At 36.2% G+C, this 26,008-nt stretch overlaps 3 protein-coding genes across 3 annotated transcripts; 1 reads left to right on the top strand and 2 right to left on the bottom strand.

The window, feature by feature from the left end:
- The first annotated feature begins 1,076 nt into the window (after nucleotides 1-1,076).
- On the top strand, nucleotides 1,077-5,070 carry LOC133332864 (uncharacterized). The gene is made up of 4 exons (XM_061541235.1): nucleotides 1,077-1,158; nucleotides 1,242-2,046; nucleotides 2,110-3,474; nucleotides 3,538-5,070. The coding sequence occupies exons 1-4, from the start codon at nucleotides 1,105-1,107 to the stop codon at nucleotides 5,061-5,063; spliced, it is 3,750 nt and encodes a 1,249-aa protein (XP_061397219.1). The 5' UTR covers nucleotides 1,077-1,104; the 3' UTR covers nucleotides 5,064-5,070.
- A 4,126-nt stretch (nucleotides 5,071-9,196) lies between these two features.
- Nucleotides 9,197-12,621, bottom strand: LOC133332861 (DNA repair protein complementing XP-C cells homolog). Its single transcript, XM_061541231.1, has 5 exons — nucleotides 12,612-12,621; nucleotides 10,341-12,508; nucleotides 9,768-10,235; nucleotides 9,530-9,698; nucleotides 9,197-9,474 (listed from the first exon to the last, which is right to left on the bottom strand). The coding sequence occupies exons 1-5, from the start codon at nucleotides 12,619-12,621 to the stop codon at nucleotides 9,197-9,199; spliced, it is 3,093 nt and encodes a 1,030-aa protein (XP_061397215.1).
- A 2,841-nt stretch (nucleotides 12,622-15,462) lies between these two features.
- Nucleotides 15,463-16,695, bottom strand: LOC133332856 (DNA repair protein complementing XP-C cells homolog). Its single transcript, XM_061541226.1, has 2 exons — nucleotides 16,484-16,695; nucleotides 15,463-16,417 (listed from the first exon to the last, which is right to left on the bottom strand). The coding sequence occupies exons 1-2, from the start codon at nucleotides 16,654-16,656 to the stop codon at nucleotides 15,538-15,540; spliced, it is 1,053 nt and encodes a 350-aa protein (XP_061397210.1). The 5' UTR covers nucleotides 16,657-16,695; the 3' UTR covers nucleotides 15,463-15,537.
- Nucleotides 16,696-26,008: the final 9,313 nt, after the last annotated feature.

Raw genomic sequence — 26,008 nt, 5'->3', positions numbered from 1 at the left:
TGTCACACATACATAAATAAACTTTCAAAAAATAACACATACTATGTCCCAATTTATATTAGGTGAGTTTAATTGCGCCAAGTCTTTGTTTGAAGGAGAGAGGGGCAAGGGGAATAGAACTTGAAAAATTGCTCGTACCGACAATTTTCTGGCAATTCGTTTTGTGAATTTTGTTTGTAGTGTCAGTAATTTTAAATACCAATCCAGAACATTGTCAAAAAAAAAATATTGAAAATATTTGAAATCGAATTGCCTTGTATAGACGAATGAAGCAAGTTCAAAAGAGAACGATAAAAATAGCCGCAAGTAAACTCGCCTAATATAAATCAGGACTATGATAAATGCTGTACGGCATGATGTATAGTGTATGGAGCCCTTAACACATATGAAAATTCTGGGAATTGCGAGTTATTCCATGAAGAAAGATTTGCTTCCTCAAACTTTCCCAGCAGGTAGATTGAGTAAATTGAATACAGGAGGACATTTAATAAAGAAAAGTTTCGAATTGTATACGTTCCCAATTTTCCTGTTGGGTGATTTTTAAAAACATAATTTGTCATATTCATATTGACACTAGTATTACGTTGGAATCAAATCAGCTGGGTTTTGCTGTTACCTTTTATAATTGTACCATAAAGATGTTGTTTGAAAAGTAAATGAAAAACATTTTAAACACAGTTTCGATCCGATAATAGTTTTCGTTCGAAATTCAGGTAGAAATGGTTCCGATCGTTCATTTAATAGAATCCGCATTGCTATCAGATGATTCCTATTCCTCTCGGCCGTTGTTTATTACAATCATTCGTAAACAATATCAACTCTCGGTCATTTTGTTTTGAGTGTATTATTTATCCGCCATTCTCTCTTGTCTCTTGCAAATGGGACGTTTTTAAGTTCAATCGGCTCAGAAGTGACGCAAAGAAACAAAGAGGGCTTACGACCAACTTCACTCTCTCATCACTTCACCTACCTTCTTCCAATTGGTCCAATTGGAAGAAATTAATATTTCGCAAAATAATTCACCAAAACTCAGATTTCAATATGTTTTAAGATTTCATTACTTCGGGACATTGTTTTAGAACGGATCGATCATCGTTTGCCACAATGTCCAACAACGTGTTCGCTCATACGAGGGAGGCGGTGCGTTGCAAAGTGAAGGTAAGTTGGCACGATGGAATGTGAATGGCAAGAGTGGCTCAAGGATTTTTACGTTTCTCTTGTTGATGTTGTTTCTATTGCAGAAATGTGAACCGAATCGACCGCCGGAATGGCGTAAGTTCAGCGTTGACCCTCAAATAACCTCTTTAGAAGTGTTATATTCATTGTTAGCCAAAGCCTTCGATATCAAATCGGACTTCTCCATAAAATATAAGGCGTACGATCCAGCCGGTAATGAAATATACCTGGCTGTCTTGTCCGATTGGGACTTGGATGCGGCATTTCTCAGAATTCACAATATATCCATACAGACATCTACGGAACCATGCCTTATGTTACAGATCGACATTAAACCCTTTACCGAAGTGAAGGATTGGGATCCCGAGAGTACGGCCAGTGCATCATCGGCGTTGATTGGTTCGGGATCAGTCAGCAGCAGCACTGGAGTAACACCCACGGGCTCATCGGCTCGTGAGTTAATATCACCGCTGCAGCAGTCCATTGGAGCTTCACAAAAATATGTCCAGCAAATGCAAACAAAGTTGCCCGGTCTTATCATGAATCAAATGGAGAAGACCTTTACGATGGTTCAGAAGGCATTTAATCTCAACGAAGAAACAATGGCTGCAATGCCACCTAGGCCATCGTTGGCTGACAATGAATTCCGTATGTACTTGGATGCCCTGGGTCAAATCCAAAGGACAGATGAACTACGAAAGGTGATTTTCTTGGGTGGCATCGATCCCAGTCTGCGAAGGGTGGTTTGGAAGCACATCCTAAATGTTTACCCTGCCGGTATGAATGGTCATCAACGGATGGACTATATGCGCCGCAAATCGGAACAATATTATCAATTACGAGACGTATGGAAAACGGCCATAAAACAGGGTAAGAACAATTCGATAGGAACAAAGCATTTAATATTACAGTGTCCCCCCCTTCCTTTTACAGGTTACGTAGTTGGGGAATTGGCGTATGTCACCAGTATGGTTAAGAAGGATGTCTTGCGCACGGACCGACTGCATCCATTCTATGCAGGCAATGACGACAATCAGAATATAGCCTCCCTTTTTAACATTCTTACTACATATGCTCTAAATCACCCATCAGTCAGCTATTGCCAAGGCATGTCCGATATAGCCTCTCCGCTGTTGGTAACGATGAATGATGAAGCACAAGCTTACATTTGCTTCTGCGCCATCATGGAGAGGGTGAGGGGGAACTTTATGCTGGACGGAATAGCAATGACACAGAAATTTGCTCATCTTACTGAAGCGTTAAGCTATTACGATTCGGATTTCTGGGAGTACTTAAAATCACAGCAAGCAGATGACCTTCTCTTCTGTTATCGTTGGTTGTTGCTCGAAATGAAAAGAGAGTTTCCCTTCGAAGATGCGCTACGGATGTTGGAGGTTCAGTGGAGTTCTTTGAAGTACGAAACTAGCGTTGATAAGGAACTGAAGTTGTTTGAAAAGGAGTTTGTACCAATCACTGAAACGATTTTACCATCTACACCAACTAGTGTTGGCGGCGCAATGCCTCCTATTAGCCCTTCTTACTTCATGGCAAAGCCACGAGAGAATGCCTATACAAAGGTTTGCGACTTGAGGAGACAGAGTTCCTCTGCTTCATTACATTCACTAAGCTCATCTCTTACGTCAAGTCTAAATCAGGGATCTGGATCATTCACATCCAAATTGGATTGCACTAGACGCTTGAATCAAAGCCTTGATGATAATATGGCCCGCCATGTTGCTACAAAACGCAACAGACGGAAAATCCCATCTAATCGACAATCTTTGGATGAGACCAAAATGTTGCAACTACTTGAAGGCCGACATGAAACTCCAGATGCTCTAGAAGTGTGTTCAACAGCTACGCCAGATAGGCAGCTAGACACAGACCAATCGGAGGACGATGATGTGTTTTCTGATCACAGTAGTCATTTTACGTTTCACGATACAAATCCATTTAAAGACGATACCTCCATGAAGACAGAAAACGCTCCCACACCCAGATCGTCGGGAATACACAAGGCATTCTTGAGTAGCAGTTCATCGTCGTCCTTGGTTGGCTCCGACCTTACAAACAATGGCACGAATAACGTATCTCAGGATGATGGGCTAACTAATGAAACGGGCGATAAGAAAGCACTTCCACTGCCCAAGGGCATTGCAAAATTACAAAACAAAAAAATAATATCCAATTATAATACTGTGAGCAATATAATTGTAAAACAGTTAACGAATGCCAGTAACACGAGTGGAGGTCATTTCAAAGATCTCAAGGAAAAAATTGCAGCCACTAGTCGAAAGGGTAAGTAATGGACTGGCATTTAATTTTGACTAATGATTCACAGTCATGTGTATAATCTGACAGGTTTGTCTCTCGAAGAATGTAACGAGAAATCTCAACAACGATTGGTGAAAAATTTCAATGAATTTCTGAATTTTGCATCTATGAACAAAAGCCGTGTGGGAAATGTCGACAAGACAAGTACGTCAGTTTTGTCAAGCGACGACAACGTTGCACAAAAATCACGCAAAACACCTTCTCCGCAAAAGCTTTCTCCCACACCTCATCCCCTTGTACAACTCACCAAAGGAGGTTTTACCTCATCACTTGAAGAGTCCGACTCATCGTCAATACCTGACACAACCAATAACACCTGGAGCTGTTCAACAGCGGCCACAGCAATACAACAAGCAAATAATTTAAGCAGCAATAGTTTACATCTAGAGCTCAATTCACTTTCTTCCCAAACTCACACACCAGAACGTACGCCTACAATGGAAGCGACATCACAACATAAACGTCAAAATGCTAGGACACCCAGCCATCAGGAAATCCGACATGACCATGCGAATACCACACCAGAGGAAGGTCCAGATTTAGACTATCCGGCGATAATACGAGAGTTGCACATGGAAGCTGATAATTTAGATAGGCAGGTATTTGGTGACAATACAGTTACTAAGGACTCCACATGTTCAGAAATTGAATATGAAAAACTTGGGAAGGACTCGTTGGATATGATAGAAGATCTTGATGTGGATCATGATAGTAATGCCTTAAGAAGTTCTGTTGAAAATCACAGCGAAGTCAGAGCCATGCTAATTCCAAATGGAGGATTAGATCCAAATGTGAATGGAAATAATAAAAATAGAAATAACGACAGTGTTACTTTGAATCCTTTTCTCGAGGAAACTGCAAATCCAGGTTATTCAACTAAAGTGGAGAAAGGCATTAAGAATAGCAGTAGTTGTGAACCTTTTTACAGCCACGCATCAAGTAGTTCGAGTTCATTGCCCGAAGTTTTGATTCCTGTTTCAACTACTGTACCCGAGACAGGCGATGTCGATGAGATGGCTACAAATGCGGCTGATGAAGTCGCCTTTTCAAAAACGTCATCATCAATGCAGCAGTCCATCCCCAGCGGAAACTCTACAAATTCCACACCGGCAACAAGATTGCCACCGCCTTCGGAATTTGGAGGTGGCAATCCGTTCCTTATGTTTCTCTGTCTTACTTTACTATTGCAGCATCGGAATGTCATTATGAAAGCCCACATGGACTACAATGAAATAGCAATGCACTTTGATAAAATGGTGCGTAAGCATGATGTGACTCGAGTTCTGAACCAAGCTAGACGCATGTATATTGATTATTTAAAAAGTTATGCAGCACACAACCAAGAACGGCAACAGCACCAACACGAACAGCAATCCTCAGTAATAGCAAATAGTGCACCACAGCATTTAAACGATCTCAGTAGAAATGCAACGACGGCAATACAATCACCACCACAGAAGTACCATCACAGTCAAACACAAAGAAAGTTCCAACAACATTCCAGCAACCAAGCGCCAACATCTTCGTCATCATCATTTCATACGAAATCGTAAAGAAAGCGCAAAATAAAATGTCTGTTGCATTTGATTATAATTAATTATGTATATGGAAACACCAAAGATTGTTAACAGTGACTGGATAATAGTATTGTTCTTTTTTTCTTATTTAACCCTTCGTATATTCGGTAGCTGTTTTCACTTATATAAAAAGACTCTGATTTTTGTAACAATAAAAGAATTTATCGTATGTACTTATTATTAGATATAAAGTCTTCAATGTATTGTTTCTTTTTATTTTCTAATTTATTAAAAATGTATTTTGTTGGCTGATTTCTTTAAGAAATATATTCTTTCATTTGACCCATTCCATGTTCTATTGTTAACCAAATGACTAATTCATATGTAAAGTGTGAAGAAAATAGCATAAATATGAAAAATAAAAAATAAAATACTTTATTCTACACATATGTATATCGTATAATTATGAACGTGTATATGTATGTACTACCAGGACAAAAGGATATATGAACATCTATTAACAATGGTATATCCAAACAAATATATATTGTAAAATATTTCAAATTCGCTTTTAAAAATCGATAAATAAATTTATTTAACAATCTAATTGAATATAAAAGATTATAGTATTTTTTAGTGTAAGAGCATTGTGTGTTAAGATACTGTATATATACACAACATACGCTAATCTATACATTTAGAAAATACACGCGGACTCACTTCTCACAATAAGCAGAAGAAATGTTTCATGTTAGAAACTTATTAGGCCGCCGGATTTAAATTTTGACTGACTATCGTCCATTCTATAATCCCAACACATTGTCTGATGTGTTTATAAGAAATGATTTGATTTGTCTGTGGTCAGTTTCAATTTGAACACACTTCACTTCGTGTATCATACTTACTTACTTAGCTTGCTTCTTACAGAATGGTTGTCCCATAAGCCGAGCTTAAAAAAGATTGGCTTAAGTTGAGTTTAGGGGCTCATCTCCGATTTTTCTGAAATTATTACCACAGGTAGATCTCGTCTCCCTGATCACGAAAATATATGACATTCATGGGGGAAACCCATATTTCCCGACATATGGACCTCTGAAGTTCCGGAATTCATATGCTCATAACTTGGACATTTGTAGGCCGACAATGGTAATATTGACGGATATTTAGAGAAACATGTTTATTTAAAAGAAAATTTCGATCGCATTTTCTATCTGTCCATAGGAGAAAGTCTTAAATCCCCGGCCGAAGGCCGGCTATATAAGAAAAACTTTGATATAAAGGAAATTTTAATCGCGTAGCCAATTTTTCACCTGTCCATAGCAGAAAGTCTTCAATCCCCGGCCGAAGGCCGGCTATTTAGAAAAAAAATTAGTTTAAAAACATTGTTGATGCGTTAGCCGAATTTTCCGCCTGTCCATAGGAGAAAGTCTTAAATCCCCGGCCGAAGGCCGGCTATATAAGAAAAACGTTGATATAAAGGAAATTTTAATCGCGTAGCCAATTTTTCCACCTGTCCATAGCAGAAAGTCTTAAATCCCCGGCCGAAGGCCGGCTATTTGGAAAAAAATAGTTTAAAAACATTGTTGATGCGTTAGCCGAATTTTCCGCCTGTCCATAGGAGAAAGTCTTAATTACCCGGCCGAAGGCCGGCTATATAAGAAAAACTTTGATATAAAGGAAATTTTAATCGCGTAGCCAATTTTTCCACCTGTCCATAGCAAAAAGTCTTAAATCCCCGGCCGAAGGCCGGCTATTTAGAAAAAAATTAGTTTAAAAACATTGTTGATGCGTTAGCCGCATTTTCCGCCTGTCCATAGGAGAAAGTCTTAAATCCCCGGCCGAAGGCCGGCTATATAAGAAAAACGTTGATATAAAGGAAATTTTAATCGCGTAGCCAATTTTTCCACCTGTCCATAGCAGAAAGTCTTAAATCCCCGGCCGAAGACCGGCTATTTAGAAAAAAATAGTTTAAAAAACATTGTTGATGCGTTAGCCGAATTTTCCGCCCGTCCATAGGAGAAAGTCTTAAATCCCCGGCCGAAGGCCGGCTATTTTGGATAATTTTTAATTAAGACGAATTTAAGTGGAAATATAATGTGTACGCTTTACAATCATACCAATATTACCTTCACCGATTCATAAATAACGAAGTTATGAGCATAGGAATTTCGGAACTTTAGAGGTCCATATCTCGGGAATTATGGACTTCCCCCATGAAAGTTATATATTTTCGTGATCAGGGAGACGAGATCTACCTATGACAAAAATTTCAGAAAAATCGGAGATGAGCCCCTAAACTCAACTTGTTCCAAAAGATTTCCAAGCGCGTCGGTCTTGTGCGCATCTCCTTCAATTTAAAAGACCACGTTCCAAGATGTTGTTTTCTACTTGGTCTTTCCATCTAATTCGTGGCCATCTCCTTCTACGGGAACCATCAGTAGGTTCGCTTTTATATGTTTTGTGAGCTGGGACATTCTCATTCATTCGCACAACATGGCCTAGCCACCGTGGTCGCTGCAGCTAAATACGACTGACTATGTCGATGTCCGCGTATAAATTGTAGAGCTCGTGGTTCATTCGACGCCGATATTCACAATCGACGCAGATCGGAGAATTTTTTTCAAACACCCCTTAAGAGCTGCCTCATCTGCTTGCGCAAGTACCCATGCTTCAGGGGGGTTACTCTGTATTGTGTTGCGAAAGCCAGTGCGATGCGAAAGCTAAATGCGTTAAGAGTGCAATTTGGTACTCTGTATCGCTCACGCAAACGCATTCGCAAAATAAATCCAAAATAGGGCAACACTGGGACCACAAAGTAAACAATAACGAAAAATGACAAAAGGAAACGTCAACAAATTGTAAATAAAAACATATTTTTATGTGGTACGAGTGTTTTTTTTTAAACAAAATGACGAACCAACTAAAAAAAAGAATTTTAAGAGAAAATAGAAGTACGAATAATGTGTCAAACGTTTTCAAATATTTAATTTTTATAAATTTGTACAAAATTTTCGTCACAATAAAGATGCGTTTATGTTTTTAGTAAACGCTATTAAAAATGACCTCGTCGTTCCAAATAGATCCACAGCAATTCCAAATCCAATAAAAGTGGACGTTGAAATTGCTTGGACAAGGTGGTTATCAACACCAACCTGTAAATATGCACACATAGTTTCACATTTTATATATAAAATATAAAACATTACTTTTTCCCAACCAGCGACATCTCTTACAGGAGGTCCATCTGAATTAAGGTCATCATCCAGTTTTCTCTACAATTTTTTGGCGCGTCGTTTCGCATTTGAACTCTACAACTGGCCCCTTGCCAAATCGCTGTGTTGCACCATAAAATCTACTAAAGTTTGGAACTGACGGTGCTGAGTCGTCAACTGTAACTTTTTTTGGCTTTCACCCAAAATAATTATCAATTTAGATGTAAATAAAAACTTTAATTTTTCTTATTTACATGTTTCGCTTCATTTGCGTTTGCTATTTTGTTAACGCAAGATATTTGCGTTTAACGAACGAGTTTGACATGCGTTTTCGCATTACAGATTGCGGTGATGCCACATTTGCGTAAAGTAGATGCGAAAGGAGATACGAAAACGAATTAGAGAGTACCAATTACGCGATGCGATACAATTTTTCTTACGCATCGCAATACAGAGTAACCCCCCAGATCCATATAACAGCACGTGTAGTATCAGCGTCTTGTAAAGTGTGAGTTTGGTCTGGCGGGAGGTGGCCTTGTTTCCAAACTGCTTACTTAGATCATAGTAGCATCTGTTGATACTTCGTGTATCATATCTGTGACAAATCCGTCATTCTATTTTGTTTACTTACCTTAAGCAGTAATATTTATTTCCTTTGTTATAGCCTTAAAAATCTCTTCATAGTCTTAAAAACGTAAAAATGTTTTTATTGATTTTTTTTATTTTCATTTAAAGCTTGGACAAAAATACATAAAGTATCAAAAAATGTTGAAAGTGCAATCTGTAACATAAAAATACACAAAAAACATATAACAAAAATGTGATTTGGGTTATGGGACCAAATGAAAACTAAGGAGATGATTACAAATATATATGACAGAAATTCCAGCTGCCTAAAACGTAGTTGTTTGCAAATGAAAAAATAGATAGATGATAGAAAATAAATGTGAATGCAGATTATAAGCCGTATTTTAATTTGAGACGTTCGCGAATGAGTAGACCTCGTATTAGTTTCTTCCAATTACCGTACACACGCGCCTCGTATTTCTCCTGCTCTTTACGCTCCTGTTCTTCTTGTTCCTGATACCAGGCGGCAGTAACTTGATCTTGGAATTCTTCGCAAATGACAAAACCATCATAGGTAGGATGACAAGCGCCTTGATGAAAATCAAATCCAACCACAGCATTGGCGCAATCAATGCCAAGTTTTTTGCAAACACGATTTAGACCAGGCACTAGAGCAGACACAATTAGCCATCTACGCAAAATATAACTACATTAAGTACTTACAACGCATGTGAACACATTTCTTGGGTAACATAGTCGGTTTAAATAGTTCCACATTGCCATAGGCATTACGTGGAACAATGCCATTCTCTGCTGTAGGTGGATCGTATTCCTCAGTTTGCCAGTAGCCAAATATTTCCAATGGCTGATCTTTAATGATAGTTTGTGTAATCTAAGAAGTGAGGAAGAGAAAGAAATGTGATATATCCCTTAAAAAACTCCATTTGATATACAAACATACTCTGTCCCACTTTGGCCTAGCTTTAACAATTTTGTAAGGCTTTTCGCCCAATTTAACAACTCTCGCCTGCTTCAGCCAAATTTCTCTTGAATGTAAAGTGTGAACACAATCTCTGGAGTATACAGCCTCACCACGAATAAAACCCAAAGTCGGTGCTGTCGGTGGATAAATGGCTTCAAATTTAAGCAGATGTCGTTCCAATGCATAGAATGGATGGTTTTTATAATCGCTTATTGATGTTGGCAATGGCTTCTCTTCGTGTATGCGTCGCAATTCTTGGTCTTCCTTGATATCACGTTTTGTACGGTGACCCAGGTATTTTTGCAGAGCCGTATCCAGCCATGACTTTTCAACTCTTGATTTGCGAACAACATTGGTCCAGTGTGGATTATACCGTGCAGTGACATCTTTTATACTGAGGTCATTTTGGAAGGCAAATATGTAAGCCATATTTGGAGAGGCAGATTTCTAAATGAAAAAAAAAACACAATCGATAAAAATTGCAAAATATTATTTTATCAAATAACTGCTCTTTACAAATGTCCACATTTTCACACGAATTCATTATCTTACCCTGATAGTATCGACACAATGAATCTTCCCCTTGAATAAATCCAAACAAATCCATTGTTCTTCAACGTCACTCCAAACTTCCACCCACATATCACCAGCTGTCGGCTTTCTTTGTCTATCCGGACTGCTCTCCTCATCTGTAGACAGAACACGACGATCTTTTTTTGCAACTGTTGGAGCTATTTTTGGTTTCTTTATTGGTGATGGTTCAAAATCTTCATCGGAATCATGGCTGACATTTGTTTGGGAAGTTAGTTTTTTCTTTCGTGTGCTTTTTTTGTTACGAGAACCCTGTGTTTGAGTATTATCATCATGGGCACCATCCATTTGGGGGATTTGCAGATGAACAGTGCTTTTTTGAGCTTCAACTGTTTCCGATTCATTCGGTTTTTGACTGGAACGTAGTACCCTCTTATTTGTTGTCTTCTTGTCGACATGAGAGAGGAAATCGGCAGATATCTTCACTTTTTCGCTGGGACTTTTTCCACGATCTTGTCGATTTTTTACATTTGTATTTTGTTGTATAATGCCTGGGAATTTTTCTCTGTACTGTTTTGTTTGCAAGAACGCTGTTGATATGTGAATTTGAGGAGATTTTGAACGGGATCTGGTAGCCCGGGTACGAGTAGATGTTGTTGGTGGGTCCTCAGTTGACGGCGTGTCGTTTACTATTTCTTTACCGCCCTTAATTACAACTGTTGGAATCAATGGAGTTCCTGATTCGATAACCAGTTTCTTTTTAGGTGGCTTATCAGGATCATCTGCAACGTTATTCCGTTTTAACCTAGCCAAATTGGCTTTCTTGGGTTTGGGCGAATTTTCTTTTTGTGAATTTTCTAATTCTTCATTATTGGCGGAATTGTGTTCTTGCTTAACAGTGACTTCTGGTTGTTTTTCATTGGAGGTTTGTACTAGGGAGAGAGTATCAGTCGATTTACCGCGAGTTTTTGCCTTTGTTACTGGATTTTTGGCTCTGGCTTTTCTTTCACTTTTAACGGCCTGGGTAGATGACGATTTGTTACTATCTGCATGGGTAGGTTCAGATGATTTGGAACGCATTCTAGATATTTTGGGCTTAGCTGCGCTGGTATCTTTGGATATATTGTCTAGATTTTCCAAGTGTTTTTCTTCATCCGTTGAGGTGTCTTTTTGAACATTAATAGTTGCCTTTTCAATTTTCACTGCTGCCTTTGGTACTGTAAGTTTATTTAAATTAGGTTTATCTGTTGCCTTTTTCGAAGTAGATGAGGTTTTAGTGTTGGGTATTGCCTCCTCTTTCGACGCAGCAGATTTGTTTAGAAGCTCTTTTTTATCTTCCTGACTGTCTTTAATTTTGTCTGCAGTTTTAACCGACTTTGTTAATTTTTCTACTGCAGACTTTGAACAATTTGGCTTTTCCTTGGATTCGTTGTGCTTATTATCTCTTTTTACGGTTTCCTCTTTGACGGCTTTGATTTTAGATGATGTGCCTGGCTTTTCAACGTGCTTAGAAGTTGTTGTTGTTTTCTTCTCGTCACCTGTCGTCTTCACTGTAGCACGTTTGCCTTCATCCTTGTCATCCTCCTTTTTCACTTTCATTGATATCAAATCGGATTGCTGAGGTTTCAATGGCAAGGGTTGCATATTATTTATCAAACGACACTGGAGACCCATTCCACGCAACAATATTATAAATATGAATATATAATCCTGCTTGCACCTAGCTTGTTTGTTCTCAATCTGCATGAGCAGTTGGCGATGTGCCATTGCTTTCTTCTTTATTGCTTTCTTGTCTGGGTACAAATTTTGGGAATTCAATTGTATGGTGCTTTTAAACCAGGTCACCAATGATTGGTAGTACTTGATTTCAGTACCTCTTTCGGGAGGATATGCATTTTTGCTAGGCAAAAGTTTTAGAGACTTTTGCATGAGTATTGTGTCATTAAGCAGCCGATTATAACGATAGGTACGGCCGAAATGACACAACAAACTGGCCTTGTGCATTAGAAGCTGACGTTCTCTCATGTCTCGATTGAATTTTCTCTTCAAAGCCATTTCTAAGTCCTGTTGTGTACGGGTCTTTTTGTCTTTTTGCTGTCTTCCAGGCAATTCAATGTGAATTTCAAGGTTACCGGAATGGGAAATGTCACTAGATGCCGTTGTTGAAGTATCAGCATATTGGGAAGAATCTGAGAGAAAATAAAATTCGTCATCATTCAGTAAAATTTCAGATATACATATAAAATTTGTTTAATCTGCATATTTTATGGAAAGAAGGAAAGAAGTTTATACTTACGTACATATTAAACAGTTTACAAATTCTAACACTAATCATGAATAATCAGAAGCCCTAAAAATGGATTTGAGATTACGAAAATTCGGGGTGAAAGTATAGTGCCATATCCTAGAAGAGATACTGTTTTCGGACAGTAAAGTCACTAGCACAAAGTGAAAACCCCCCGTCTTAAATAGAGGAGTAAAAAAAGCACATTAAATTTCTGAAAAAAAAAAAAATTATTATACCCTCATACATAATGCTAAAATGTGTGAAATTTCATTCGGATATTTTGGAAATACCTTTTTTACCTACATGAATTAACCCGTTTATGCAACACTATTCTTAATTCATTTCTTCTTTTACACCGAAATTTCAACGTATTTGTGTGCATTACCTATGAATTTAAATAGAAAAAATAATTATCTTTCTCCTGAGTATAGTAAGAATCTACAGTTATTTACTTTTAATTTATGTTTTCCATTTTAATCATGTTTATACTTTTCATTCATCGCTTCCATTTTTTCTGAAAAAAATTGTAAATTTTAGAAATTTGTTCATGCTGCCAAAATTACTATATTTTCGATATATGCTCTCAGTTGTTAGGGATGGGACGAATTTATTTGTTGTTTAGAGAGTGATTCGAATTGAACTACGTACAAAAATCGGTGTTCGCTCAGAAAATTTTGTGTGGGGAACTAAGTAATTATTTCTTAATTCAGGGTCGAAATACGGATAGCATTTTTGTAAAGTAGAATATCATTTTGTGGTGTCAACCTACTAATCGTTATTATAGGCCCATATTTTGTTTTTAATTTAAAAATTTAATTTAATTTAAAACGCATGCATTTAAGGGTTTTTTTAGTCCAGTCATTTCTAAAAACTAGTGCTTTTATCAACTAGTAATAACTACTTAATGGAACAATAAAGCTAACTTTGAATAAGAAAAAAAAGACAAAAAATGCGTTTGGATATATTTTATAACATTTATTTGTGTGTATTCAGCAAATGTCAAATGTGCTTTAAATCAAACTTTGTTTTCATTTTTCAACATCCATTCAACGTTTAAAAGTCTGGCAAACAAACATATTAAATTTCGTGAAAATACACACACACACTCATAATAATAATAACATTATGATTGACATTGATGATATTGAATAGTTGTGATTTGATTCTGTTGTAACATTTCGATATTTGTGTTTTATATTGCACTAGTATTTTTTTCTATTATTTTTGATTTTGTTTTTTAATTTTTTGGTAATTGTAATCTTTATTTTTGTATAGTGTTTTATTTTTAAACAAACAGTTGTTGTATGTATGCATGTTTTGTATTGTTTTTGTTTTTAATTATTGAACTAATTATTTAATATATGTTGAGAACTAACTTGTGTATTACTATGTAGACTTCATAGGTTTTATTCTAAATCAAAGATGCTAATATTGGATTTAAACCAAACTTTTTTATTTGTTTGTAATATATAATTTAATATTTTTTTATATAATTTCAACATATGAATACATTTTTAAAGTAAATTCGTTTTAATTCAGTTCTAAATATTTAAATTAACTACATTGACTAGTTTTGCGTTTTTCCCATTTTTGACAAGATTTACAAAAGTAGCATCTTCTTTTTAGTTTATATTTGTAATATCTGACATGGCAAATATATGAATGCATCATTTTGATTCAAATTACCGTAATGGTTAATCAGTTACCACTCCACATCCTATTATTATTTTTTGTGCCGACCATTGTTATTAGTTTTATTATCAATATTGCATTTGTTGTTATTATCAAATATTTTTTAGAATTTCGTATAAATAAAATTGTCGTTATTCCTAACTATATCTAATAACTGCTACAATAGGTTACGCTCGAGAAAAACCCTTAAATGCATTGAAACTTAAACGATGAGATCATAATAAATATAATTAAAAAAGAGATAACAAAAGGACGAGTAAAAGAGTTGGAAAACATATTTTTGTAAACAAAAAACATTAAAATATTCAGTATGGCGATATTATGGACTTATATAATTGAGTATGCAAAGTAGAGACGTTTAAATTACCATTTATCACGTGAGGATTGATCTTTTTCAGATTTCACTGATGAACTTTCTGTTATAATTTAAAAGATTTCATACCGAATTCTAATTAAATATAATTATCTAATTAGTTTAACGTATATTTTGTCATCGTAAAATTATCCGAGTCCATAATTCGTTAAATTTGTTGAAGTGTAAAAAAGAAAAACATATCTGTCGACAACGTAAAATTGTAAAAAGAAATTGAAAAGAAAAGATTGCGTTGAATACAAAATATCACAACCTTTAATTTTTAATATAAAAATAAAAATATACAAAATTTCGTTCTTGATAGCTATGAACAAGCTACATATTCGAGACTGTTTTCGAAATTAAAATTGTGAATTTATCCATTAATCGTTAAATTGTACAAAATTCCGAAACACTCTCAATTGTAATTATTAGATTATCATCGCACGCCGCATTGTTCATTACTATCATAAACTAAAGATGATTTATGAAATATGTATTATCTTGCATTTTGCTTATGATGGCTTCTATTCTTCTTATTATTTTCTAGATGTGTGTGTTCTTTTTTTAGATATGGAGCTTATCTTTATCGTCTTTAATTTTGCAATAGCATTTAATATCTTTGCAGTCTCGTTTGTAATACTGAAACTGTGGAAGCGCGCGCATTAGAGACCTTATATTAGAAAATATCCCCTTCGTTTAATTCAGTTAAATATCTTCGTTAGTTTTTAGTTGTCTTAGGGACAACACTAAATTATAAAATTACAACAAATCAGACACACACACAGTCAAAAATATGTCATTAAAAATTAACTACAATCATAACAATGACGATACGATTACGCCTATAGCCAACCAACCATCACCAACCAATATACAAGGTGTCACTACTTGCGTTTCCTACCTGCAACTTCCTCAAAATCGGAATCGTCCGTTTCGCCGCCCGCCACCACAGTAGAGGCTGGTCGGGTTTTGGTATGACGTTTGACGCGAGTTGATTTCGTTTTGCTCAGTTTCGACGGTTCTTTGCCATGACGATCTCTGCTGCTACCCTTTGATCTGACATCTTCCTCTTCTTCGTCATCATCGTCCTCTTCGTCCTCACCATCGTTGTGAGATCGATGTTGTTTTTCGCCCAATGCAAGTATCGAATATACATCCATGGTATCAATTTGAGACCCCAACGATTTCTTGGAAGGTGTGCCAGCTTTCATAGCAGCTGCCTCCTCAGCGGCGTGCTTTGCCAACGATTCTTTTACCCTCTCCAGGCTTTTGGCATTTTGTAATAAATCACTAAAATCAAAAGCCTTAGTGTCTTCTGTTTTATGAAAATTACCGGAATCGTTGTTTTCGTCAGCATCGGATTCTGAGTCTGATAAATTACCCAAACCAGCGTTGCAATCAAAATTGGGCACTGGTGACACTGATGGTTTGCATTCGTTAGCTTTGTCCAAATTAAATAAACTGGACTCGAAGTCAATTTGATTTGGATCAACCAAATAGTTGTCGATGCTGCCGTCGCTGCTAGAGCCATCGTCTTCGTTATCGTTGCGTTTTCTACTACTTTCATTGGGCGTTTTGGCGTTTTTTGAGTTCGTACGTGAAGTAGAGGCCGATGGTGAATTTTTGCCTTCACTACTCGGCGGAGAACATGTCTTTGGCAGTGGCCTATATTTGTTGTACAATTTGGCACGTAATGACAGGCCAGGTCGCTTCTTCGATGTTCCTTTTTTGGCAGCACTGCGTGCTTTTGGCTCCCGTTCCCCTCTGTTTCAAGGAATAAGTATTGGATTAGTTACATTGCCAATGAAAGACTTTACTTTAATAGCCTACCTTTTCCTTCCGCCTCCACCGCTGGATGCGCTAATAGCAGCTATTGGCGATGACTCCTCGAAATCACTATCGTCATCGTCCGACGATTCGCCGCCACGAGTTTCCTTACTGGGTTTCCACTCGTCCTCACTGGCGGAAAATCCTTCCGACATAGATTCTTCTTCGTCAGACATGTTGGTTTTCTCAGTGCCAGGTTAGGTAAACTTCTTCGTTCTTCTCTAATCTACTTCCTTGTTCATTCCTCTCTCTGCATTTGATCTCAAAGGATTATTGATTATTTTTTTTTTTTTTTTTGACGCCCCAAACGAGAGCAAAATGTTCTTCTAGTCTTTTCTATGCGTAACCCATTATTTTCTTTATAAAAAATCCCATATATGTAGCTGTCGATGTTCCGATTAGACAATACTATTTAGCACAGGATTTATTTTTTTACAGTTATTTTCAAAAGAATTGCGAAATTGCGTCCACTCTCTGCAAACCTTTTCTACAACTGCAAAAAAGTAAAAGCGTTCCACCAACTGCAAATGTGGGTGAAGACAAAATGGCCGATAAAAGCAGAACTGAAAGGGGAAAACGAATAAGGTGGAATGGAGACAGCTGAAGAAGAGTATTGTTGAGAAAGAGAGGCATGGGAGAATTGCCGATTAGGGACCCCGCAAGTCGGCGATAAGGACCAACCTAATCTAAAAACGTTTCTAAGGTTGCGCATAGGAGAGACAGGAAATAATTGCCGCTAAATACCATATCGAATCGAAATCCGCATTAAATGCACATTTCAACTTTATAATTATCCTAAAGATACCAGCAAACACACAAAGGGCTGATTTGTATTCAAAAGGATTGATTTAATCTGATAGAAAATGTGTGGGCAGATGTATAACGATTTGTCGCCAATGCCGAAACAAAAATGTAACTATGCGATATAGTTCAAGAAACATGGGCCCATATACCAGAATAGCGATGCAACCCTATGCCGTGCCGTCGCGAGGCTGTAATTTAAAATAAGAGATTTACAAAAAAATATTAAATAAACCAAAGTTATACGTGTATCAAACTATTGATTTTTTCCAACATTTTTGTGTTATTTTCGCTATTTTTTATAAAAGAGCAAATAATATAAAGAAATACAACTTTTTATTTGCGCACTTTAATTAGAAATAATTAAGTTTTTTTACATAACAACGTTACCTAAATCCTACGAAGCGTACAAAAATATTCAACTTCCCCACTACGGCAAAATGTTTTGTACGGCCGTATTACCCAAATACGTCGAATCCATTTGGTTAGTGAACTAAACAAAATCACGAAATAAAATTAAGAAATTATTAAATGTGTTCAAATATGTCATATTCTTATTGAAAAAAATTATATTTCTTTATGTTTTGTTTCTTTTTTCAACAAAAGAAAAAAAAAACAAAACTACGTTCCGTCATAGTTGAATTTTTTCAACTTTGAAAATTCGTACGTGGACGCCATGGTATAATAATAGAAGGTAACAGCAAGTGTTGTTGTACAAAAAACGATTCAACAACCACATGGAAATTTGTTGTTGTAAGTTCTACTAGTGTCAACTCATTTGACAGAAAAATGTAAACAAACAAACAAATTATCATCAAATTATTTTTATTTTGAAAATGAAATATTTTTGAATCCTCAAAATAAAAATTGAAAAATATGAATGAAAATCTATAAAATGTATATTTCTATCGCTTCCACATATTTCCTATAATTGAGCCATTGCCATATATATGTGTAACACATATGAAAATGCTGGGAATAGCGAGTTGTTCCTTGAAGAAAGATTTGCTTCCTCAAACTTTCCCAGCAGGCAGATTGAGTAAATTGAATACGGGAGGACATTTAACAAAGAACAAATTCGAATTGAATGCGTTCCCAATTTTCCTGTTGGGTGATTTTTAAAAACATAATTTGTCAAATTCATATTGACACTAGTATTACGTTGGAATCAAATCAGCTGGGATTTGCTGTTACCTTTTATAATTGTACCATGCGTGGACGCTTGGTATAATTATTACAAGGTAGGACACAGCTACCAACCGATTTCAATTTTTTCTCAAGGTGGCTTGTTCAATCAAATCAAAATACATATTTTGTGAATGTGTGTGTAATGTTTTGAATACTATGTCAAATAAATTCAAAATAAATTTAAATATATTCAAATTTAATTGAAATGAAAATTATGTTTTTAACATGTTCGTCTGGAAGTAATTACTTTGTTATGGATGAAACAAACATTTGATGGTATTCCCTACTGGATTTTGGGAAGAAATCATAACCTTTCATTAATATTTTGCGTTTTTAGTTTTGTGTTGAAAAATGTCAAATAAACACAAACACTTGTTGCGTATACATATTTATTTTATTTTTGGCAGAAGAAGCCACTCGTACATAGTTGCTTTTTTGTTATTCACAAAAAACAAAAACAAAAAAGCAACTATGCACGTGTGGCTTCTTCTGCTTTCGTTTGTTGAATTAACGGTAGAGATAACAATATTTAAGATAGAAATTTTTATTTTTTACGTACACTGCTAGTACTCCTAGGATGTTTGGTATAGCTAATGGAATATATATCGGCCCCTTTTGTGTCATGTGTATTTTCCTAGGAGTCCCCATTCTCGGTCTCAAAAAAATTTTATTTTGTATTGAAATTTCAAGGGAAAATCTCAGCAACTCTTGAAGATATAGCCAATTTATTGTCCTAGCATCAAGTGACGGCAAGAGGGCTTCTCAAACTTTAAACGCATTTTTCTCCAAACACCGTTTTTGCAAATGGCGGGCACGATAACTCAAAAACTAATAATCCGATCGATTCCAAATTTTGGGACGTTTCTCTGTGAGTGTATAGCTATCGTATGGACTAGGTTAAATCCAATCAGTCAAGATCTTCCTTATTTTTATTTTGTGGTAAAAAATAGGCGATTTTCCAAAAATATTTTTTTCAAAGGTCCGCCATTTTGTTGATTTTTAAGGGGACCCCCCCATTTTCGGGGTCAAAAATTTTGTTGATATAATTCGAATCTACACTAATTAATGAATGTTCCTACAAAATTTCAAGTGAAAATCTCAAGAACTCTTGAAGATATAGCCGATTTATTGTGTCAGTATCAAGTGACGGCTGAAGGGCTTCTCAAACTTAAAACGCGTTTTTCACTAAACATTTTTTTGTGAATGGCGGGCACGATAACTCAAAAACTAATAACTCAATCGATTTTTACACGTTTCACTGTGAGTGTATAGCTATCGTATGAACTAGGATAAAGCCAATCGGTGAAGATCTTCCTTATTTTTTAACTTGGTTTTTGGTAAAATATCGGCGATTTTCCAAAAATATTTTTTCAAAGGTCCACCATTTTGTTAATTTTAGAGCGAAGTCTGTAATCCTAGTTCATACGAGAGCCAGACATGTACTCCTTCTAACACCGTTGGAATTTTCGGATTCCGATGCTCCAGTGAGGAGTTATCATGCCCGCCATCAAAAATAAGGACTTTCTTTAATTGCAAAAAACAACAACAAAACAATTACAAAATTTTTTTGTAAATTATTTTTCTTCTCTTTTAAATCTTCAATTATATATGTGCAAAGTTACAAACCTTAACAAGCATTGGTATTGATTTGCCAGCCCATTGAAAATCTTGAAAAATTAAAGTCGAAAATGGGGGGGGGGGGGGGGGGCGTTCCCTTAAGCGACCCTAGTTCATACGAGAGAGACATGAACCCTTTCTAACACCGTTGGAATCCCTTAAAGGTAAACGGTGGAAGATCATTTGAAGGGCGACAAAATGGAAAGAGACTAAACCCAAGGAACACAAATAAGATAGTCAAGTTTGTAGGTGTTTGTTGTTATGCTTTTAATCTAAATGTCAATTCATGTCATTTAGAAGTCTGTGTTAAATGATGTAATATGTCCATAGGAATTAAAATTATTATTCGCTTTATATAATGTATGTTTCTATCAAAGGGGTTTCAGATTTAATGTTGGTCAAATCGGTTATGGTGTTTTTACACGATATGTATTTTACATATGTGCTGTCACTTTTTTACATATGGAAATCGAACTCGTCATGTGAAACATACGGAAATTTCAATGTGTCAAAAGATATGCAATTACATATGTATTTTTTTCCGAATAGGACGCGCTCTATTTTCGTATGTGAAACATAAGGAAATCAGCTGTTTGAATGATACACATTGGTGGAAGAAAATATTTCAATTGCAAGTCATAGAAAAGGATGAGAAGGCAATAATTACAAATTATTATTTCGTTTGTAGGTGTTTAATAAAAAAATGATGTTGATTTAAGAAAAAATGAAGGTGTCTGTTTGTTTATAGGTTATGTCATATGTAAAATACATATGCCGATTTGAACACAAAAATAAATGTTTTGTGTACGCAGCTAATTTTGACACACATAAGGAATTACATATGGATGAAATAAGTGACAGCACATATGTAAAATACATATCGTGTAAAAACACCATTATCAATTTAATAAAATTTATAAGTTTATAAAATATCCTTATTGGGGGAGAACTTGTTATAGACTCTGCAAAGTTTGGTTCAAATCGGACATTCCATTCGCCTAACATTGGATTTCTGGAGGAGGTACTAGAAGATGTGGACCAATGGGTCCCACTTTCGGACTTGTTGTAGGCTTGGCAAAAGATAATGGGTTGAACAATGTTTGATTCAAATCGGAATAGGATTTTATAAAATTTATACTTCGAACAATGTTTACCACTTTTTGACTAAGTATTAAGAAGTGCAAAGATTGTATGAAATCGGTAACTCCCTTCGATAGTTATAGTACACATCAGTCGGCCAGTCAGACGGACATTTACAACTAGACTCCAAATGTTCTAAAACGAATTTGGTCCAAAGAAACATGGGGTCCAAAACCAATTCTTCGGTTAGGTAAACTTTTTGCTTTAAAGCTTCATAAAATTTAATATTTTATTTTCATACCTTTACACTGAATATACATATGATTTGGTATTTTTGAACGGTATTGTTTTTTACAGTGATTCGGTTCAAAAATTTATGTTTTTTATTCATATCTATCAGAAATGCATTTATGGTCACTAAATTCTTCCTGCGCCCTTATAATGAAAAAAATTAAAAATTTACAGTGGCACTGCGAAAACATGTTCACTCATCTACTTTTTGTCCACAAGTGAAAAGCTAGCCAAAGTTCTGCTATAGAACAAGATAGTCTTATAAAAAAATTGGTTGCGGATCGGTCTGTTCCCGTACTGCAAGAATCTACCAGTTTTTACTATGTTTGTCGATATCATAAAGGAAAATTTGTTATCGTAGTAAAAAGAAGTAGATTCTTGCAGTACGAGTTCATACCAAAAAATGTACAGTGTGAAAAGCAGTATCTTTGACGGCCTGGTATGCCATGATTAGGTGTTGCCAGGTTGAAGTTTTTGTATTTTATACCGTATACAGACGAGAACGTTAATTTGCATTAAACAAATTTTAATTTGAATTAAAACTTCATCCTGACAGACGGTAGTTTCTGCATTTATGTAACAGCTGATTCTTGTAAATAAATATTTGTTTGTGTAAAAATAAAAATAATTTGGAAGACACTAGCAAACAAATGGACAGAAAACAAAATATAAGATTAGCAGCTATGATGCTTGGTGAAACAAAAATACTTATTTGAAAGGAAGCTTAAATTGTTGTTGAGTTTTTGTTTTTATGCCTTTTTAGGTCGTAGGATTGTTGTTGAAATTGATCCAGAATTTGAGAGTTATTCATGCACTATCAACCACTAATCACAAAGTGTTGTTGCAAGTTGGAATCGCAAAAGGAGAAGCTTAAGTAAGAGAAAGGCAATTGTGGAAATTGGTAAGCTTTATGTGCATTTCATATAGTATAACATTCACATGTATATACGTATTTTTTAAGACCGGAATATAACTTTTTGGGAACATGGCGTGCCTGCTTTAATCTGATAGCAGATTAAAGGAAAACTTTCTCCTCAACAGGAGTGCTTTTCGAAAAATCTGCGAAAAAGTTCGAAATATGGAAAAGTTTGACACAAATATGAGGCCATGTATACCACTTGAAAAGAGAGTTGCAATTGCACTATTTTCATTGGGATCCTCAGCGGAATATAGGACTATTGTTGTTGTTGTTGTAGCAGTTTATATGTATTGAATGTTTCCTGTTATGTTTCCTCCAGTTCTGTCTCCAGATTTAGGAATGCAGCTACCTCCACTGGCTGTAGCCACAAATCTTCCGGAGTAAGGTGAGTAGGTTTGGCTGGGCAATTGAACAAGTGCAGTGTGGTATGAGGGCCTGTACCACATGCTGGGCAGACATCTAGCACCTGGTCATCAATCCGTGCCCAATACGAATTGAGCCGACTGCACCATCCAGAACGTAATTGAGCCAAAACTACTCTGGTTTGTCTGGGCAGCTGACGTTCTTCAGCTGCGATGGGTGGGGGGTGAGCTCCGAGGACGGCATTCACTTTGTAACCGTTCAGCGCTGCGGCTACTGCATCTGTATGAATGCCATTCAGACCCGCTCGATAGGCAACTTGATCTAGAGGCTCCCTTTTGTATCGTTGGACCTCTCTCTCTAGATCATGCAGATCCTTCCTGACACGCCTGGGCGGGGGAGTCCTATCCACCATGTAATGGTTGGGATGATCGTCCCTGAAACACCCAAGCAGGTACTGCAACGAAAGCATATTGCTATGCTGACGTACGGGAAGGATCTTCGTCTCCTCATGAAGATGGTCCACTGGTGTCATGAGGAGGCACCCTGTCGCTGTCCTCAGGGCGGCATTCTGACAGGTCTGAATATTTCTCCATTGCGTATCACTGGAATTCGCAGACCACACTGGAACCGCATAGCTAGCCACAGACCGACCTATCGCTTTGTAAGAGGTCCTGCGCTTACCCCAAGTGCTGCCGGCAAGCGACTTGAGGACCTTGTTCCTACTTTTCAGCTTATCGCAGATAGCTGTGGTATGCGCGGACGATTTGAACATGCTGTCAAATGTGACCCCGAGTATTTTGGGGTAGTTGGTGGTCGGAATTGTATGCCCCTCGACCTGCACATTCAACGGCATTCTCATCTCCGCAGTCCATGTGGTGAAAAGTGTGGCTGACGACTTCGCGGCGGATATTTTCATATTCCTCGCTTTGAAGAATGCTGCTAAATCGATGAGATATGCGTTCAACCTCACACATATGTCTTCAACAATGGGACCCGACGCCATAATCGTACAATCATCTGCATACGTAACGATTTCTATGCCGTCCGGAGGGCGTGGAATACCGGAATATATGTTTGTAGGACTATTGTAAGTTTATTTGGTGTGGGACGCATTACCGTTGGTGAAATTGTTGAAGATTTTTGCAATGCGATATATAATAACCTATCTAATTGCGTTAATTCATATCCTCATACTGCTGAAGAAATTAAAGGGATTGTTGATGGGTTCGAACAACTTGGATTTTCACAATGTTCTGGAGCAGTAGATGGTGCCATATAGAAATTCAGCCGAAAAAAGATGTCGTGGATTACCACAATTATAAAGGCTGGTATTCAGTAATACTTTTAGCAAGTTGCGATTACAGGTAAATTTTATATTAAATCATTTTTGAAAATGTTAACTTTTTTATTTTAGGTCAAAATTTACATATATAAACATCGGATCAAGTGGGAAAAATAATGACTCCTATATTTTTGTGAAAAGTGCATTAAACGTTTCGACATTTTTGCCCAAAACAGTAAAATAATTGCCGGTATTCATGTGCCTTTGTTGCTTTTCAGCTTTTCGCTTATCGCGCTATATGATGAAGCCTTTCCCTTTCTCAATAAATCAGCCAGATGTAGAAAAAATGTTGAACTACCGACTATCCAAATGTCGCCGCGTGATTGAAAATGCATTTGGGCAACTGAAAGCTAGATTCAGGAGAATAGATAGGGGCTTACAAGTATCAACAAAAAATATCAACATAATTGGTCTATTCCCGTACTGCAAGAATCTACTACTTTTTACTACGATAACGAATTTTCCTTTATGATATCGAAGAAAATAGTAAAATCGAGTAGATTCTTGCAGTACGGGAACAGACCAAATAATAAACACATGCACGATTTCTTGAAAATGGAGAACGATGAAGTTTCTCCTGTGTGGATGGAAAATGTTGCCGGAGACTCAACTGCACCACCTCAACCTAGCCACACAACAAGAAGCGGTGAAAATGATGTGACAGCATAAATCATAAGAAATGCAATAGCATTGAGTTTCAGTAAGTAAAATTATATTTTATTATATATTAAAGTAAATGAAAGACTATACTATTACTTATTTCTAAATCTTATCTATTAAATTTTTCATTAAATAAATAAATTCTCGGCTGGTTTCATTTTGTTCTCGGATGGCACTTACAATTTCATTTGACAAAAATTGGCAATCTTCTACCACATATTTTAGCATTTCATTTTGCTCTTTCATAATTTTTATAACTTCGCCTAAATTATTTCACTTTTTTGCTGAGGATGACGAAGGCGCGAAAGAAAAGAAATAAAATTTTTGCGTGAAATTTCTAATCTTGATGTGCACCTCTTCCGCAGTAAATTTATTGTTCATTTGCGCCGCAATATCTTGATGGCACGTTCTTCCCAAAGTTACAGTAAATGATGTGTATCTCTGTCGCACCATACACTACGTTTCTTCCCCTTTGACATCTTAAAATTCATATTATTAATATTTCGTCTTAAATTAATTAAAAAAACATACTTTTTCTGTTGTGTTTTCCATTTTTATTTACACAAAACGTAAACTATTTGACAAATGATTTATTGATTGTCAACAGCATTGCCATAATGAAATTTCTAAATTCGGTTTAAATTCGTGCATTTAACATGACATATAAAAGGAAATAATGCTCAAATTAATTTGAATTCAAATTAAGGCCGCCGTCTATCTAGGCTATTATTTAAATATATGACTTGAAATTTTAACTTTTTGCCTCAGAAACCTGCCACTGGGTCTATAGTGTAATGCACAAATTTGTACAACCTCATCCCTAAACAAAAGTGTTTATATTTGTCGGTAACACCGACTTCTTTTTATTGTACTTCGTGGTTCCAGGAAAAAATGACGACAAATTTAAACAACAATGTTATAAATATTTTAAATTCAAAATGTAATTTATGATTTTGAATAGACTAAGTGTTATTTGCCTTTTAATATTATTACATAATTATTTACTTACATTAATTTTAAGATTCTGATACCGACTATCACATATGTATGTCGATTTATACAGCGCCCTCATATATGTACATTTGTATGAAAACCCCTTAATTTTTATGGCACCCAAACTCGAGTGTGTCAACGACACAATATACATATGTATATATGTGTGTGTGTATGTCATCATTATAGATGTCCTTGCATAGCTGACTTGAGTATGTCCGCGACTTGCTTAATTCGTCGTCACCGGTTTCCTCTGACAGATGTTGCCTTGTCG

The sequence above is a fragment of the Musca vetustissima genome, unplaced genomic scaffold (genome assembly GCF_032173495.1).
Source record: "Musca vetustissima isolate MV318-11 ecotype Yass unplaced genomic scaffold, APGP_CSIRO_Mvet_v1 utg11625, whole genome shotgun sequence".
NCBI lineage: Eukaryota > Metazoa > Arthropoda > Insecta > Diptera > Muscidae > Musca > Musca vetustissima.
This window is presented reverse-complemented; position numbering and strand designations above follow the sequence as displayed.

Excerpts from the sequence above, each read along its gene's own strand:
- LOC133332864 (XM_061541235.1), top strand. The coding sequence starts at position 1,105 with ATGTCCAACAACGTGTTCGCTCATACGAGGGAGGCGGTGCGTTGCAAA. Across the intron at positions 1,159-1,241 it reads CGGTGCGTTGCAAAGTGAAG|AAATGTGAACCGAATCGACC; the intron begins GTAAGTTGGCAC and ends TTTCTATTGCAG. Across the intron at positions 3,475-3,537 it reads TGCAGCCACTAGTCGAAAGG|GTTTGTCTCTCGAAGAATGT; the intron begins GTAAGTAATGGA and ends ATAATCTGACAG.
- LOC133332861 (XM_061541231.1), bottom strand. Across the intron at positions 9,699-9,767 it reads CTAGGCCAAAGTGGGACAGA|ATTACACAAACTATCATTAA; the intron begins GTATGTTTGTAT and ends CTCACTTCTTAG. Across the intron at positions 9,475-9,529 it reads GAAATGTGTTCACATGCGTT|TGCCTGGTCTAAATCGTGTT; the intron begins GTAAGTACTTAA and ends TGTCTGCTCTAG.
- LOC133332856 (XM_061541226.1), bottom strand. The coding sequence starts at position 16,656 with ATGTCTGACGAAGAAGAATCTATGTCGGAAGGATTTTCCGCCAGTGAG. Across the intron at positions 16,418-16,483 it reads GGTGGAGGCGGAAGGAAAAG|AGGGGAACGGGAGCCAAAAG; the intron begins GTAGGCTATTAA and ends TCCTTGAAACAG.